Genomic DNA, 14,755 nt, shown 5'->3' with positions numbered 1-14,755 from the left:
AGATTTCCTGGCACCACTGAGGAATTCAGTGCAGACTTACTATATATAACACGACTAGAATTTGGGAAAGTAATTGTATTTTTCAAAGATCCCACTACTGGGGTGCCTGGAAGGCTCAGGTGGTTAAGCGTCTGATTTTGGCTCAGGTCATGATCTTGTGGTTGGTGAGTTCGAGCCCTGTGTCAGGCTCTATGCTGATAGCTCAGAGGCTGGAGCCTGCTTCCATTTCTGTGTCTCCCACCATCTCTGCACCTCCCCCGCTCGTATTCTCTCAAAAATAAACAAACATTTAAAAAAAAAAAAAAAAGATCCAGCACTACTAAATGCTAACAGGTCCTTCACCTTTGAAATCGTTTGGTCTTCAAGAGCAATGGAATGAGAGAGCATCCCAAGCAGACTCTGCACTGACGGCGCAAAGCGTGAAGTGGGGCTCGGATTCATAAACCATTATTAGATCATAACTGGAGCCGAGACCAAGAGTTAGATGTTTAAACCAACTGAGCCACCCAGGTGCCCCTTTCAGCCTTCTTATGATTCTAGAACAGGACAGTACCCCATACAAAAGTAAACACAAAACTAATCAAATGTTCACTTTTTTGACTTAAAAATCATGCTTTTTCAAACCAAAACGTTCTATACTAAAAAAACCATGAAGTTCCCATTAATATCAACAGAGCAGAAGCCAGCAATTGTTATCTGTAAAGGGTGTGAGAGTAAATATTTGAGGCTCTGGAGCCAACAGGTTTCCTTAGCGGCTACTCAGCTCTGCCTTTGTACGGCAAAAGCAGTCACTGACAAACTATAAATGAATGGGTATTAATATGTTCCAAAACCACTTTGTTTCCAAAAATAAACAGCCGTAGGGATTTGGCTCAAGGACGGTAGTTGTCTACCTAGAGAGAATGGCAGACACTTGTTAACTGAATCCCATTTTTCTCAATAGACTGAAAATTTATATATGCTGCCTATTTCTTACCATTTTATAATTCACAAACAAAATTACTTGAAGTGAACTGGAGCCCAACAAAATAGGCATCATTTTCTTCACCATAATGGAACTGCTTTTGAGTACTCATTCTGTCCTTTAGTTACCTACCAGTTTGTTCTTGGTTTTTGGTACATGTTTCCGACTTTAATTACAAAACAGAGAATTTTATACCAGGAGGGCAGGTTCAATATCATTTCTTTAGAACCTTGCATTTTTTGCTTTTCAAGAGATAGACTTTATTCTTAAATATGGACTCAGAATATACGAATAAGTTAGCTTCCTAAAATACATGAGAATACAACAATTAAGCTCAAATATTTTCCCTACAAAGTTTTTGTGCAAGTGTAAAGAACCAAATACTTTCCAATTTTCCTACAGCTGTAACAACCGAAAATAATCTTGCTATCAAAGTAAACTGAAATCCTACTAATTTAAAAGGGTTTCAGTTGCCCGGGTGGCTCAGTGGGTTAAATATCTGACTTTTTTTCCTCTTCCAATGTTTACTTTTGAGAGTGACACAGTGCGAGTGGGGTAGGGGCAGAGAGAGGGAGACGCAGAATCTGAAGCAGGCTCCAGGCTCTGAGCTGTCAGCACAGAGCCCGACCTGGGGCTCAAACTCACAAACCACGAGATCATGACCTGAGTTGAAGTCAGATGCTTAACTGACTGAGCCACCCAAACACCCTCTTTTTTTTTTTTTTTTTTTTTTCCCCAGAAAGAGACAGCATGAGTGGGATAGGGGCAGAGAGATAGGGAGAGAGCAAATCCCGTGCAGGCTTTGTGCCACCAGCTGTGGAGCCTGATGCAGGGCTTGATCCCGTGAACTGTGAGATCATGACCTAAGCAGAAATCAAGAATTGGACACTTAACCAACTGAGCCACCCAGGCACCTCAAGTGTCTGACTCTTGATCTCAGTTCAGATCTTGATCACAGGGTCATGAGTTGAAGCCCCATATTTAAAAAAAAAAAAGGGAAAAAAAAGAAAAAAAAATTATGGGGAACCTGGGTGGCTCAGTGAGCTGAGCATCTAACTCAACTTCAGCTCAGATCATGATCTTTGGGTTTGTGAGATCGAGCCCCATGTGAGGCTCTGCTTGAGATTCTCTCTCTCCCTCTCTCTGCCCCTCCCCCACTAGCACCTGCACTCTCTCTCAAAATATAAATTAAAAAAAATTTTTTTTTAAATAAAATGGTCTCAACCAGCTCTCAACTCATCCAAAATAAGGAGAGCACTCCTGATTGTTTTTATACGTAGCCTGAAAGCATCAGAAGAGCTAGAAAAATACTTAAGACAAAAATGTACCACGATCCAAATATCACTATGTTATTCTAGGGAATCCACTCACTAAAAAAACTGCAAGGTCATGAAAATTAAGAGCGAAGGTTAAGAACATCTATGATTTTAAAAAGTATATCCAGACGCCTCGGTGGCTCAGTAAATTAGACATCTGGCTTTTGTTCTCAGCTCAGGTCTTGATCTCAGGGTTGTGAGTTCAAGCCTCACTTTAGGCTCTGCAATGGGCATGAAGCCTACTTAAAAAAAAAAAAGTATACATCCTCCCAATAAATAAAAGAGAGCTACCTCAAAATGCTACCCTGTAGATTAATGACCTAAGAGAATCTCATGATTAAATCATGTGTGCTAGAAGCTTTACAAGTAAATTTTCCCAAATGAGCAGTCTACTCTCAGGCTTCTCTTAGTTCTTAACCACATGTAGTTTCCCATATTTTAAAAATAAATAAAATTATAAAGATACACAGGAAAGCACTGAGTTCTATATCAAATAAAAGTGAAGAAAGAGCTGCTAACAGTGAGAGATTCAAAGTAGTCAAACATATTTGTGTTTGCGGGTTCCAACTAATGAACCTCATTAAAAAAAAAAATCTACTAATCAATCCGTACAATGGTTTGCCCTCAACATTAACGGTGCAAAATTGTTGCTTTATATCTTCATCTATTACAATGCAGTATAGAGGTTAACAAAAAGTCAGATTAAAAAAATGTCAACAAAATGTGATAAACCGAAAAACATTTCTAAGAGATACTGAAATGTGTTAAAGAATGTATTAGTTATGTTTTAGAGCACTGCATGATAAACTACCTAATAACTACATGACACTACACCAACACTATCATGTTAGTAAGTGAATGCTAAATTTTTACTTCTCATATGATTACAGTACTTAAATATTTCCAACTAACTTTAAAATTTTTTTTAAATGTTTATTTATTTTTGAGAGAGAGAGAGACAGAGCATGAACGGGAAGGGGCAGAGAGAGAGAAGGAGACACAGAATCTGAAGCAGGCTCCAAGCTCTGAGCTGTCAGCACTGGGCCTGACGTGGGGCTCAAACTCATGAACCGTGAGATCATGACCTGAGCTGAAGTCAGATGCTTAACTGAGCCACCCAGGCGCCCCTCCAACTAGCTTTTAAGGAGAAAAAGCAACCATATATATTACCAAGAGTGTAAGAGTATAAAATATAAGTAAGTGTTAATTTCCTCATGCATTTACAACAGTCTATAGAGCTTAACAGCCTCAACTGTACACAGGCAATGTGAATAGGAAAAAAAAGGGTGGGGGGCTTCCTGTCCCACTTTTAATAAATTGCAGAGGCATAATATTTTCTCAAGTTCATTTTATTAACAAAAAGTGCGACCTGTTTTGAACAAAAGCCAACCATGAATCACAGAATTTGGCAAGACAGTAGACATGGAAAAGCAAACAATCTTCATTAAGTAAAATATAAGTAGAGGAGGTGCCTCTCACATGTATTATATTCATGCTTCTTCAATAGTCTCTTACCAACTTTCAGTGTATTTTTTCACAAATGCTATAGCAGCTCAAACACAAATCCAGGAGCACAATGGAAAGTTTGGCAATTATTTTGGGCTAATTAAGTATGAAAGTAAACATTATACCACAGTTTCATGTAAACCACTGTGCAATGTGTAGGAATCTTTAAACATATTGACACTGAAAACAATGTCCAACTAATGAAAATAAAAGAGACAAGAGGGCTGTAAAATACTTGTTGCACTACAGCTGTTTAATAAAAGGCAGGAAAAACTGAAATAATTGTAAATGATCTTCCGTGTGTTCATATGGAACATGACCAATTCACATGAACTTAACTCATTTAAAATTCTGTATGTAAAAGTCATATAATAGAAAGATTATGCCATTAATCAGTGTGTCTACACCTGAACAAACAAGAAAAGATAAATAAATTAACTTGTAGTCAGCCAACATACTCCAAAGAGGAGATTCAGTCTACTTTTGCTTTATTTATTCACATAAAGTATCTACAGGGCAGAATCTATACATAAGTAACTTTTCTCTTCCCTAATTTACAGGCATTAATGAAGCTATAAACTACGATTAAAACCCAAACTATAAAGGTGGTCATTTAAACACAACTGAGAATCTAGCCAAGGATAGAGGAGTACCGAGACTGAGCAAGTTACTGAGCGCATGCACGGTCTCTACGTACACTGTCCGGCAGTTAACCACCTTTCTATTGCAGGAGACAAACTGCCTTTTAGGAATATACTGATTTACTAAATTAATTGAGGACTACACTGTTAATTCATTACATTACACAAAATTCTTCCCACACTGCTAATTTTGTCCTGTGTACAATGTCATATACTACAATTGTGCTACTTTCTAAAGTTTCAGAAATACTATTTCAGGTAGAGATGATGAAAAAAAATAAGACCAAATCTGATTATCTGACCGATGACAAATTGAGCACCAACTACAGCAAATCTCAGGGTCAAGGTAGCTTGCAAGTCAGTTCTCTGGATTTGAAAATTACCTTCCGCTGTTTCCATCAGTATTAAAGCTGAGGTCTTCAGGGCCTATTTGTTCACCATCAGGAAAACTGGAATGCGTATCTAAGATAAAAAATTAAAAGCAGATAAGTTTTTAAAGACCAGTATTTTCTTTTCCATGTCTTTAAGTGATCTTCCTAAGCATGTTAGTTAAGTGATAAAGATTAGTGGGTTGTAGACAAACCTCTGTCTTCATAGAAAATTTGTTATCTGAATCAGGTATAAGTAAGCACAAAGGGAAAAAAAAAACAAGAAAAAGTAAAATGTGTAATACCCATAATTAGAAGATGAAAGTCACTGCCTAACTTTGTTCTCCTGGGGACACTGTGGGAGCAGCTGAAGAAAGGAACAGGAAATGATGATGATGTATATACTTTGAAGACTGACTTTGTAAACATTAAAATGTATCTTAAGGCAAATTAAATTGCACATGCAAATATCACTAAAAAATCCATCAGCACTCAAAATAACATGCCCAAAATCTAGCTGCTTCTTTCAGAAAAAGAAAATTACTAACAGTGTCATAATACCTAAAAACCATCAACTGCTCAGCTCTACTTTGGAAACAAAAAACAAAAAACAAAAAAAAAACTAGAACTTCAGGGAAATCTGTAAAATTGTAATGCTGAAAACTGGCATAAGCCTAACAATGTTGCCATTCCAGGAAATCTTGCAGAGGAATGCTAAGACTGATCATTAAAGACTCTGGATAAAATATTAGTAATGGGTGATGGATGTTAACTAAACTTACTGTGTTAATCATTTCCCAATACATACATACTATCAAATCATTATGTGGTACTCCTAAAACAAAACAAAAATACTAACAATGACTTTATCTCAGTGGGTTTTATTCCTAAAACTATTTTGGGAGGAAGAGGAAATTTAAAAAATGATGCTTCCATAAACTAAATGCATTTCTAAGAAGTCAGAAAAAAAATCTTTTAAAAAGTGTCCTTATTAAGCTAGGCTCCTAACATCTAATAACATCTGAACCCTCCCCAGGGGTTGATAAGCATTTTCTTATTATAAAAGAGCAGATAGAAAATATTTAGGTATTGTAGGCTACAGACTGCCTCTATGGAAAAGTCTTCTCAGTTTTTGTTGTTTGCTCTGTACAACATAAATGCTATTCTTAGGTTACAGGCTATACACTAGAGCAGGTTGCTGAGCCCGCTCCATTAAGTAGTATCCAGCAGGTATCTGACCAAACAGTACCTAGCACATTTTTTCAGTACTCACCATTTAGTTACCCCATAGAATATTGTTTCACAAAAGACAATAATTAAAAAAGAAAAAGAAGCAGAAACAGCAGAGAAGCAGCAGCAGAAGCAAAAGAAGCAGCAGCAATAGCAGCAGAAGAGACGGTTTTATTAATCTCTGTGAAATGAGACCATGTGCCGCACCTTCATCTGGGGGCTGTGCCATGAAAGAGTCGTTAAATCCTCCCATGCTGGTGTGCTCTTCCTGCTCCTCATTCTCAGTGTCACATTCAATATCACTGTCACTGCTCATTCCTGGCATGAAAGAAGGGGAGAACATGTTTCTGAAATGAAACCACTGCTAGTGAAAGGAAAACAAAGTCTCCTCGCCCACTAAACTGAGATTCCTACTGAATTTTACCCTAGATCCCAAGACAGTGGAAGACACCAAACAAAACAAATAAAAAAGTAACCACACAAACCTCAGTTCTCATTAGTTATTTAGAGCAGTGGTTTTATTTTTGTTCTCAAAGATTAAAATTGCCCTTTCCACAAGTAGTGGAAAGTATCTGCAAGTAGTAATTTGAAACCAGTATTAATTTCATTATATTGAGAATATTTTTTCCAAAGCAAACAGTTTTTTCGAGAGTCATAAGAGATAATAGAAACTTTTAATCCTGATTCAATATAGATGTAATCGTTTCTAGCCTAAAACATATAAATGTTATATAAATACATGGTTATACTTACACATATGCGTGTATATAAGAAATTCCAAAAGCTCTTAGCAATAAATGAGTTACTATCCCATTTCGGCCTCCAATTTTGTTTTTACATACATCAACTGACTCTTAAACGAAATATTCTAAGTGCACCCAGGTGGCTTAGTCAGTTAGGCATCTGACTCTTGATTTCAGTCCAGGTCATAATCTCACAATTTGTGAGTTTGAGCACCCTGTTGGGCTCTGAGCTGACAGTGTGGAGCCTGCTTGGGATTCTCTCTCCTCCTCTCTCTACCCCCTCCCCTACTTGTGCTCTCCCTTTCTCTGTCTCAAAATAAATAAATAAATAAACTTAAAACAAGAAAAAAGAAAAAGAAGAATTCTATACAAAGTGCTTTTCTTTCAACAAGATAGTGACCAAGAAAATCTGGAAATCTTCCTGCTATAAACCCTTATACATGCTAAAGAAAATATAAAAAAAATATATATGTTAATGAACAGCCCATTTAAAAGAAAGAGGAGAGAGGTGCCTGAGTGGCTCAGTTGGTTAAGCCTCCAACTTCAGGTCAGGTCATTATCTCACGGCTTGTGGGTTCGGGCCCCACATCGGACTCTGCACTGACAGCTCACAGCCTGGAGCCTGCTTCAGGTTCTGTGTCTCCCTCTCTCTGCCCCTCCCCCACTTGCACTGTATCTCCCTCTCAAAAATAAATGAATGTTAAAAAAAAAAAAAAAAAAGAAGAGAAATACACAGGTACCAAAACAAACCGGTAAGGAAAACTAACAGGTCAGATGCCACAGAAACCCAAGATTTAGATGTGAACATCTTTAATATTCCCTTGGACCCACCACAGAAAGGGAGTTGAATGACTAAAACTTATTTCCCTGCATAAAGCTAAAATTCTTATTGAAAGAATGGACTAGAAAAAGTCTGCCTACTGGTACAGGAATACAGTCTCCTGTCTGTTTCTGCTGGGCTCAGCTGATCTCAGAATTCAAACTAAGGCCTATGTGCCTAATTTAGGTTTGGGATTTAAAGTTGAGGTTTAAGTCTCAGGAAATTAATATAAAAATTGGTCAGGAGCTAGTGCTATTTGAATAAAGCAAATGGAAAATCTTCTGGAGTAAAGGTTCTAGGTAAGATGGAGTAATAAGCACATGCCATTCCATCTTTCCCACTAAATGAAGCTATAAAACCTGGACAGAATCCATGAAGCAGCTCTTTAAGGGTACTGAAAAGTAAATAGGAACAGGTATATTGGTGTAGACCAGAATTTGAAGTACCACCAAACTGTCAGATTTAACATTAAAAAAAATTTTTTTAATGTTTATTTATGTTTGAGAGAGAGAGGGAGCAAGGGAGGGGCCGAGAGGGAGACACAGAATCTGAAGCAGGCTGTAGGCTCCGAACTGTCAGCACAGAGCTCGATACGGGGCTCGAACTAACAAACCGTGAGATCATGACCTGAGCTAAGTCGGACGCTTAACTGACTGAGCTACCCAGGTGCCCCAAACTGTCAGATTTAAATAAGATCCAGAATCTCATAACATATTAAAAATATCCAGGATACGGGGTGCCTGGGTGACTCAGTCAGTTGAGTGTCTGACTCTTGATTTTGGCTCAGGTCATGATCCCAGAGTCATGGGATGGAGCCCTGTGTTGGGAGCCCAGTGTGGAGCCTGCTTAAGACTCTCTTTCCCTCTCCCTCTGCCCCTCTCTCCCACTTGCTCATGTTTCCTCTCTCTCTCTCTCTCTCTTTCAAATTAGAAAAGAAAAAAAAGAATCCAGGATACAATCCAAAATGAGTTCAGCATATGAAGACCTAGGAAAAGACAATCAACAAACATCAATGCTGAAATGAATGAGATGCTGGAAGTATCTAACTAACAAAGACTTTAGAGCAGATATAGAAGTGCTTGTGAATACTCTTAAAACATTAAAAAAAAAAAAAAAAAAGCTTCTCTGGAGGGAAGCTTCCACAATCCAGGTCATAAATTATCACAGGGGGGGATGGATTTTTTTCAGGGGAGGGGTAGATGAGGCAGAAAAAGATTCTTAGAAAGGTGTATTCTAATTAAAATTTACAAAACAAAAAAGGCGGGCAATCCACCTGAAATGAGTCAAGCGAAATACACAAATAGAAGGACAATACCATGATTTTTTCATAAATTAATATAAGGACCTGTTTAATATGAGAAAGGAAACTTAAAAAATTACTAAACAGACTTTCCAGAAATGAAAGATATAGTCATTAAAATTAAAATATTAATAGATTTAAGCAAAGTTGGAAAAGAGGTTAGCAAACTTAAAGACAGAACTAAGGAAATTAAACAGAATATTAAAGAAATAGAAAAATGAATATCATTAAAAAGCAGTTAAAATATAAGGGGATAAATGGTAATAGTTCCACTGGTGTCAAACAGACTGCCACAGATAGCAAGAATAACAAAGGACAGACAATGCATTAAGAGAAAATGGCAGAAATTTTTCCAAAATTAATGAAACATTCTAAATTGAATGAAAATAAAAATTCAACATATCAAAATTTGGGAGATGTGGCTATAGCAGTGCTTACAGGGAAATTTATACCATTAAATGCTTACATTAGAGAAGTAAAAGGTCTCAATGATCTAAGCATCTATTTTAAGAAACCAGAAAAAAGAGTAAATAAACTTAAAGCAAATAAAAGAAAGGAAATACAGAACAAAAATAAAATTTGCAGGAAACAACAGAAAAAGAAATCAGTGACACAAGAAGTTAGTTCTTTAAAAACATCAATAAAATTGAAAAGCTTCTAAGGAGACTAAGGAAAAAGAGAACAAAATTACTAATATCAGGAATAGAACAGGGGACATCACAACAGATTCTACAGACATTAAAATAGTAACTTTATGCTCATGAAATTAAGAACATAAATGAGATGAAGAAATTCTTTGATAGACACAAACTACCAAAGGTCACTCAGGTAAAAACAGATCACCTGAATAAGTATTTTACCTACTAAAGAAATACAACTTGTAGTTAAAAGAACTTCCAACAAAGAAAACTATAGCCCCAAATGGCTTTACCAGTGAATTCTTCCTCTTCTGTTTCCAAGAAGAGTTCTGTGTAGTACTATTTCTCCCTTAAATATTTAGAAGACATAGGCTGGGTGTATGGACATTTTTGAAATCTCCTTGTTCAGCAAAGAGAACTAAAACTTTCCTGCTATAAAAAGCAAGGTACGATACTTCTTCCTTAGGGACCAAACCAGCTACTTCCATGAAGCACCACCTCCACCTTGTGGCCCTTCACGGAACTGTTGCTGAAAATACTAAAACCCACTATACAAGTGGGTTGAAATTCCAGGCAAAGGCATAAATTTGATCTAGAACTAGTGTTTCTGAATTCCTGACAGATTCACAAACAAGGAAATCATTCTCTGGATTCTCAGGAATTCCCCAAATCTTTCAAACTCTTTATTCATTATATATCTTTAAAAGTTGGGAATTATTTTGGTCCCCAAACTTCCTATTTCTTAGAATACCACTCACTGGATTCCTATGAAGTGTAGTATAAACTTATTATTTATTTATATAGTACCAGACAGGGCCACGAACACATACCTAAGAAAGTTCCCTAGCTTTGTGAATGTAATGAGAAAGCAAAATTGGTCTCCTGACCTCTAGCTTAATAGTTGGCCATACCCAACACTGGGTCAACAGGTCCTGCATAAATCATTGCAATCAGTGAGAGGGAATTGGGGCACCTGGGTGGCTCAGTAGGTTAAGCATCCGACTTCGGCTTGGGTCATGATCTCATGATTGGTGGGTTCAGCCCCACGTCAGGCTCTGTGCTGACAGCTCAGAGCCTGGAGCCTGCTTCAGATTCTGTGTCTCCCTCTCTCTGCCCCTTCCCCACTCAAGTTCTGTCTCTCTCTCTCTCTCTCAAAACTAAATAAACATTAAAAAAAGAATTTTTTTTTTTAAATAAATGAGAGGGAGGGGCACCTGGGTGGCTCAACCAATTAAGCGCCTGACTCTTGGTATCTCATGGTTTGTGGGTTTGAGCCCTGCATCGGGCTCCTTGCTGATAGTGTGGAGCCCGCTTGGGATTCTCTCCCCCCCCCTCAAAAATAAGTAAGTAAACTTAAGAAAAAAAATTTTTTAAACAAGTGAGAGGGAGTGAACATAAGGTCAAACACTTTCATTGTTTTTAAAAATGAAATTAGCTGCTGTCAGTCAACAGACCACAAGCTATATGCTGTGCCTTGCCCTGTATATTGCAATGTCTACCCACTGCCTACCTAAGTAAATTAGTGATATTTTACCAACTCTAAGAAGTCGGAATACTTGACCTTTCTTAATCTTACCAGGTGTATATAGGTTTTCAGACAACTGGCTTTCATTGATAGTAATTATAAGATACCATTAAATGTAAGATGCCACAGAGATGTTAAATGCGGAAAACAAAATCTGCATCTTACAGTGAAATTTGAAGTAGGATATTTTTATATCACCTACCACATTTTTTGAGCATCCACTATATGCTTAGTACTGTTAGTACTGTACTTTTAGTTCTAACTCCCTTATTGATGGGTGCTCAAATTTCAGATGCTTAGGAAATATATTAACCACTTGGTGCAACAGACACTAATGTTTTACCTGCCTCACTCTTTTCTTTTTTCTTAATGTTTATTTATTTTTTGAAAGAGAGTAAGCAAGAGAGGGGCACAGAGGATCCCAAGCAGGCTCCAACGCTGTCAGTGCAGAGCCCAAAACAGACCTGAACCCATGAACCATGAGATCATGACCTGAGGCAATATCAACAACTGGATGCTTAACCGACTAAGCCACTGGGCACCACTGCCTCACTCCTTTCTAATACAGAACCTCACTGCTGTTTGGTATCTTCCCTCTTCCATATGGCCACATGGAATGGGTCAAGGAGGAGAACCAAATGTTTATAGACTTTGCCAAGTTTCCTTTTTCTGCCAGTGATTAATGAGATATAAGAGGATGTTAAGGTGCTCTGATGGGGAAGATGGGGAAAAAATGAGTTCTTTTTTTTTTTTTTTTTAATTTTTTTTTTTTTTTAACATTTATTTATTTTTGGGACAGAGAGAGACAGAGCATGAACGGGGGAGGGGCAGAGAGAGAAGGAGACACAGAATCGGAAACAGGCTCCAGGCTCTGAGCCATCAGCCCAGAGCCTGACGCGGGGCTCGAACTCACGGACCGCGAGATCGTGACCTGGCTGAAGTCGGACGCTTAACCGACTGCGCCACCCAGGCGCCCCAAAAAATGAGTTCTTGAGAACACTGAACATCTAAGTTTTCCAACCCTGAAACTGCCCTACCACAGTTATGTGAGACTTCATGTTAATATGAAACTGCCCTACCACAGTTATGTGAGACTTCATGTTAATATGAGAGTATACCTTCCTTTTTGTTTAAGCGAATTGAGTTTTGTTAACTTACATAAAAATCTCTTAACTGATATCCCAAAAGGGATCAGTTATGCTGGAGTATCAAACTGTATTTCTCTCTTAGACAGGTTGCCAGTAAGATTTGTAACAGGCATGTCATGGCTTTTCCCTGGGATAGATATATTGACAGCCTTGACTTAACTGAAAGAGATTAGTGCTACTTCAATAGGAGCTCAATCAGGGCATATTCTCTCCAGTCTTAAAACTGCACAAGGAAGACACTGGTCTACCTACAAGAATTCTGCAGGGAGGGTATCAACTGGCAGCAGCATTGACAGGGATATGGGTAGTGTCAACCTTTTTAGTATCAGGCCATTAAAGACAAGATTAATGTAAGGTTGTCCCATATGGTCCCACTTAGAAAAAGCTCTAATGCCTGTCATGTCTAAGAAGACCATCTCATTGATGGGCAAATATATTTAACAGACCTCCTTAGTAGTCCCAAATTCCCAGCCAGTAACACAAACAATGCTTTATTTTAAAGTTTCTTTTTTTTTAAATTTTTTTTTTAATGTTTATTTATTTTTGAGACACAGAGAGATAGAGCATGAATGGGGGAGGGTCAGAGACAGAGGGAGATACAGAATCTGAAGCAGGCTCCAGGCTCTGAGCCGTCAGCACAAAGCCTGACGTGGGGCTTGAACTCATGGACCGTGATATCATGACCTGAGCCAAAGTCAGATGCTTAACCGACTGAGCCACCCAGGCGCCCCTTAAAGTTTCTTTAGGAAGATTTGAGAGACAGAAAGACAGACAGACAGACAGACTGAATGACTTACCCACAGTAATCTGACACAGAAAATTTTCTTAGGTATTCTGCTCAAATAAGAGCCTTGTGTCTCCTAAGCACGGATACAAGACAAACCCATTTGCTGACTTCCTACCAAGGCTTATAAGTATAAAGAATAAAGGTTTCTTGAGAATTGCTTCTGCTGATAGAATATTACCACAGCAGCAAGGCCCCACTCTCCTCCTCTCACAAAGTAGATTCCAAAAGGCTCAGAGCTCCTTTTGTCCACTGTATTCCCTTTTTCCAGCCTCATCCATTAGTTTTCTTCTCACTGCCTACCCTGGAACTCCAGCGGTAAACAAGCTGTTTAGGTCCCAACAAACTGCAAGGATGTACTTCTGTGGCACTGTTGATTGGCATGTTTACAGCAGCTTTTCTTACTCAGTGCTGAACTCTTTATATCATATCGCTCCTTATATATTACTGGGTCACATGACTACTTTACTCTAAATATCAGAATTTGAAAGACTTGAAAGTGCATGGTAGACCCTAAAGGTGGACAATTAAATGCCTTTCTCTAGTTTATGATAAGCTATCAATAATTATCTTTAAATAAGAAATGAAACTGTTGTCAAAAAGTTTCAGGGTTTTTGGTGCCAAGTAGCTATTTACATAGAAAAATTGCTAAGGTAATGTTAACTTACGAGTTTAAGGCTGAAATTAACTAAAAGTCATCTTCGCACCTACATTAATTTAACATTGCTTCTTACCAGTTTTCCTGCCCCTAATTCCACATCCATTTCCCCACCCCAAATCCATTCCCCACAATGTGCCTAGAACAGAAATTTTAAAACATAATTTTATTATCTTACTTCTTGCTTAGACCCCAAAGTGCAAATTCCGAATTGTAACTAGGACATACAATGTAATGCTTCAAGTTCTGTCATCTGTCTCCATTCTGGCCCTATCTTTCACTAGTCTTCACCTGACTAACTTGTACTCATCCCTTAGGATCATCTTTCTGAAGGTGAACTAGGTTACTAAAAAGCACTGGCTCTGGGTTCAAATTCTGGCCCTTCCATTTATTAACTCTGTGACTTTGCGTAAGGTAAGTTACATCTCTATTTCATGGATGCGAGACACACAAAAAAACTTCCATGCTGTTCTGCCATCTTGGCTCCCTTTAGTTACATCTCCAGACTAGAGCTTACTCACCTATAAAATCAAGATAATAAAGTAACTATCATGTAGGCATGTATTGAAAAAACAAGGTAAATCTGGTAGCCTTTAGCAGTCTCTAATAATAATGAGGACTTAGTAAATATTATGTTGTTTTTATTATTACACACCTGTTCTTTGAGCTCCCTATATACTTTTATCACAGCACCCGTCATTCTTTCTTGGCTATTAACTGGTCTGACACCTGACCAGTTTTCAATTGCCCTCCCTGCCCTCCTCCTACCACCACTAACACAATACCCACCAGCATACTTGAGAACTATACCTTGTACCCATAGGAAACTATGATCTACTCTGGCAAGTGATTCTTAGAAAGTGGTCATCCCTAGTTGAGTCATTCTCAACTGGGGATGATTTTGCCTCCCAGGGGACATTTTTGGTTATTGTAAGTCAGAGGAGGTACTACTGGCACCTAATGGTTAAAAACCAAGGATGCTGCAATGCACAGGGCAACCCTCTACAACACAGAATCATCTGGCCCGAAATGTCGATGGTGACAAGTTAAAGAAATCCTGAACTAAACAGCAGGTTCAGGAAGAATAACTTTTTCACCAGCATCAAATGTATGA

The 14,755-nt window shown here is 38.1% G+C and overlaps 1 protein-coding gene across 3 annotated transcripts in view; it reads right to left on the bottom strand.

Moving 5' to 3' along the window:
* Nucleotides 1-3,621: 3,621 nt before the first annotated feature.
* The window catches only part of TRIM37 (tripartite motif containing 37), a 131,917-nt gene continuing 120,783 nt past the window's right edge, over nt 3,622-14,755 (bottom strand). For all 3 annotated transcript variants that reach the window (XM_047080957.1, XM_047080959.1, XM_047080960.1), the window contains 2 exons: nt 6,233-6,343; nt 3,622-4,889 (listed from right to left, as the gene is read on the bottom strand). In XM_047080957.1, coding sequence (XP_046936913.1) covers nt 4,807-4,889; nt 6,233-6,343 — 194 coding nt within the window. In that variant the 3' untranslated portion in view covers nt 3,622-4,806. The remainder of the gene's footprint in view (nt 4,890-6,232; nt 6,344-14,755) is intronic.

The sequence above is a fragment of the Lynx rufus genome, unplaced genomic scaffold, assembly GCF_022079265.1.
Source record: "Lynx rufus isolate CCGP_SWC_20201006 ecotype Redwood Valley unplaced genomic scaffold, mLynRuf1.p SCAF_18, whole genome shotgun sequence".
NCBI classification, from domain to species: Eukaryota; Metazoa; Chordata; class Mammalia; order Carnivora; family Felidae; genus Lynx; species Lynx rufus.
This window is presented reverse-complemented; position numbering and strand designations above follow the sequence as displayed.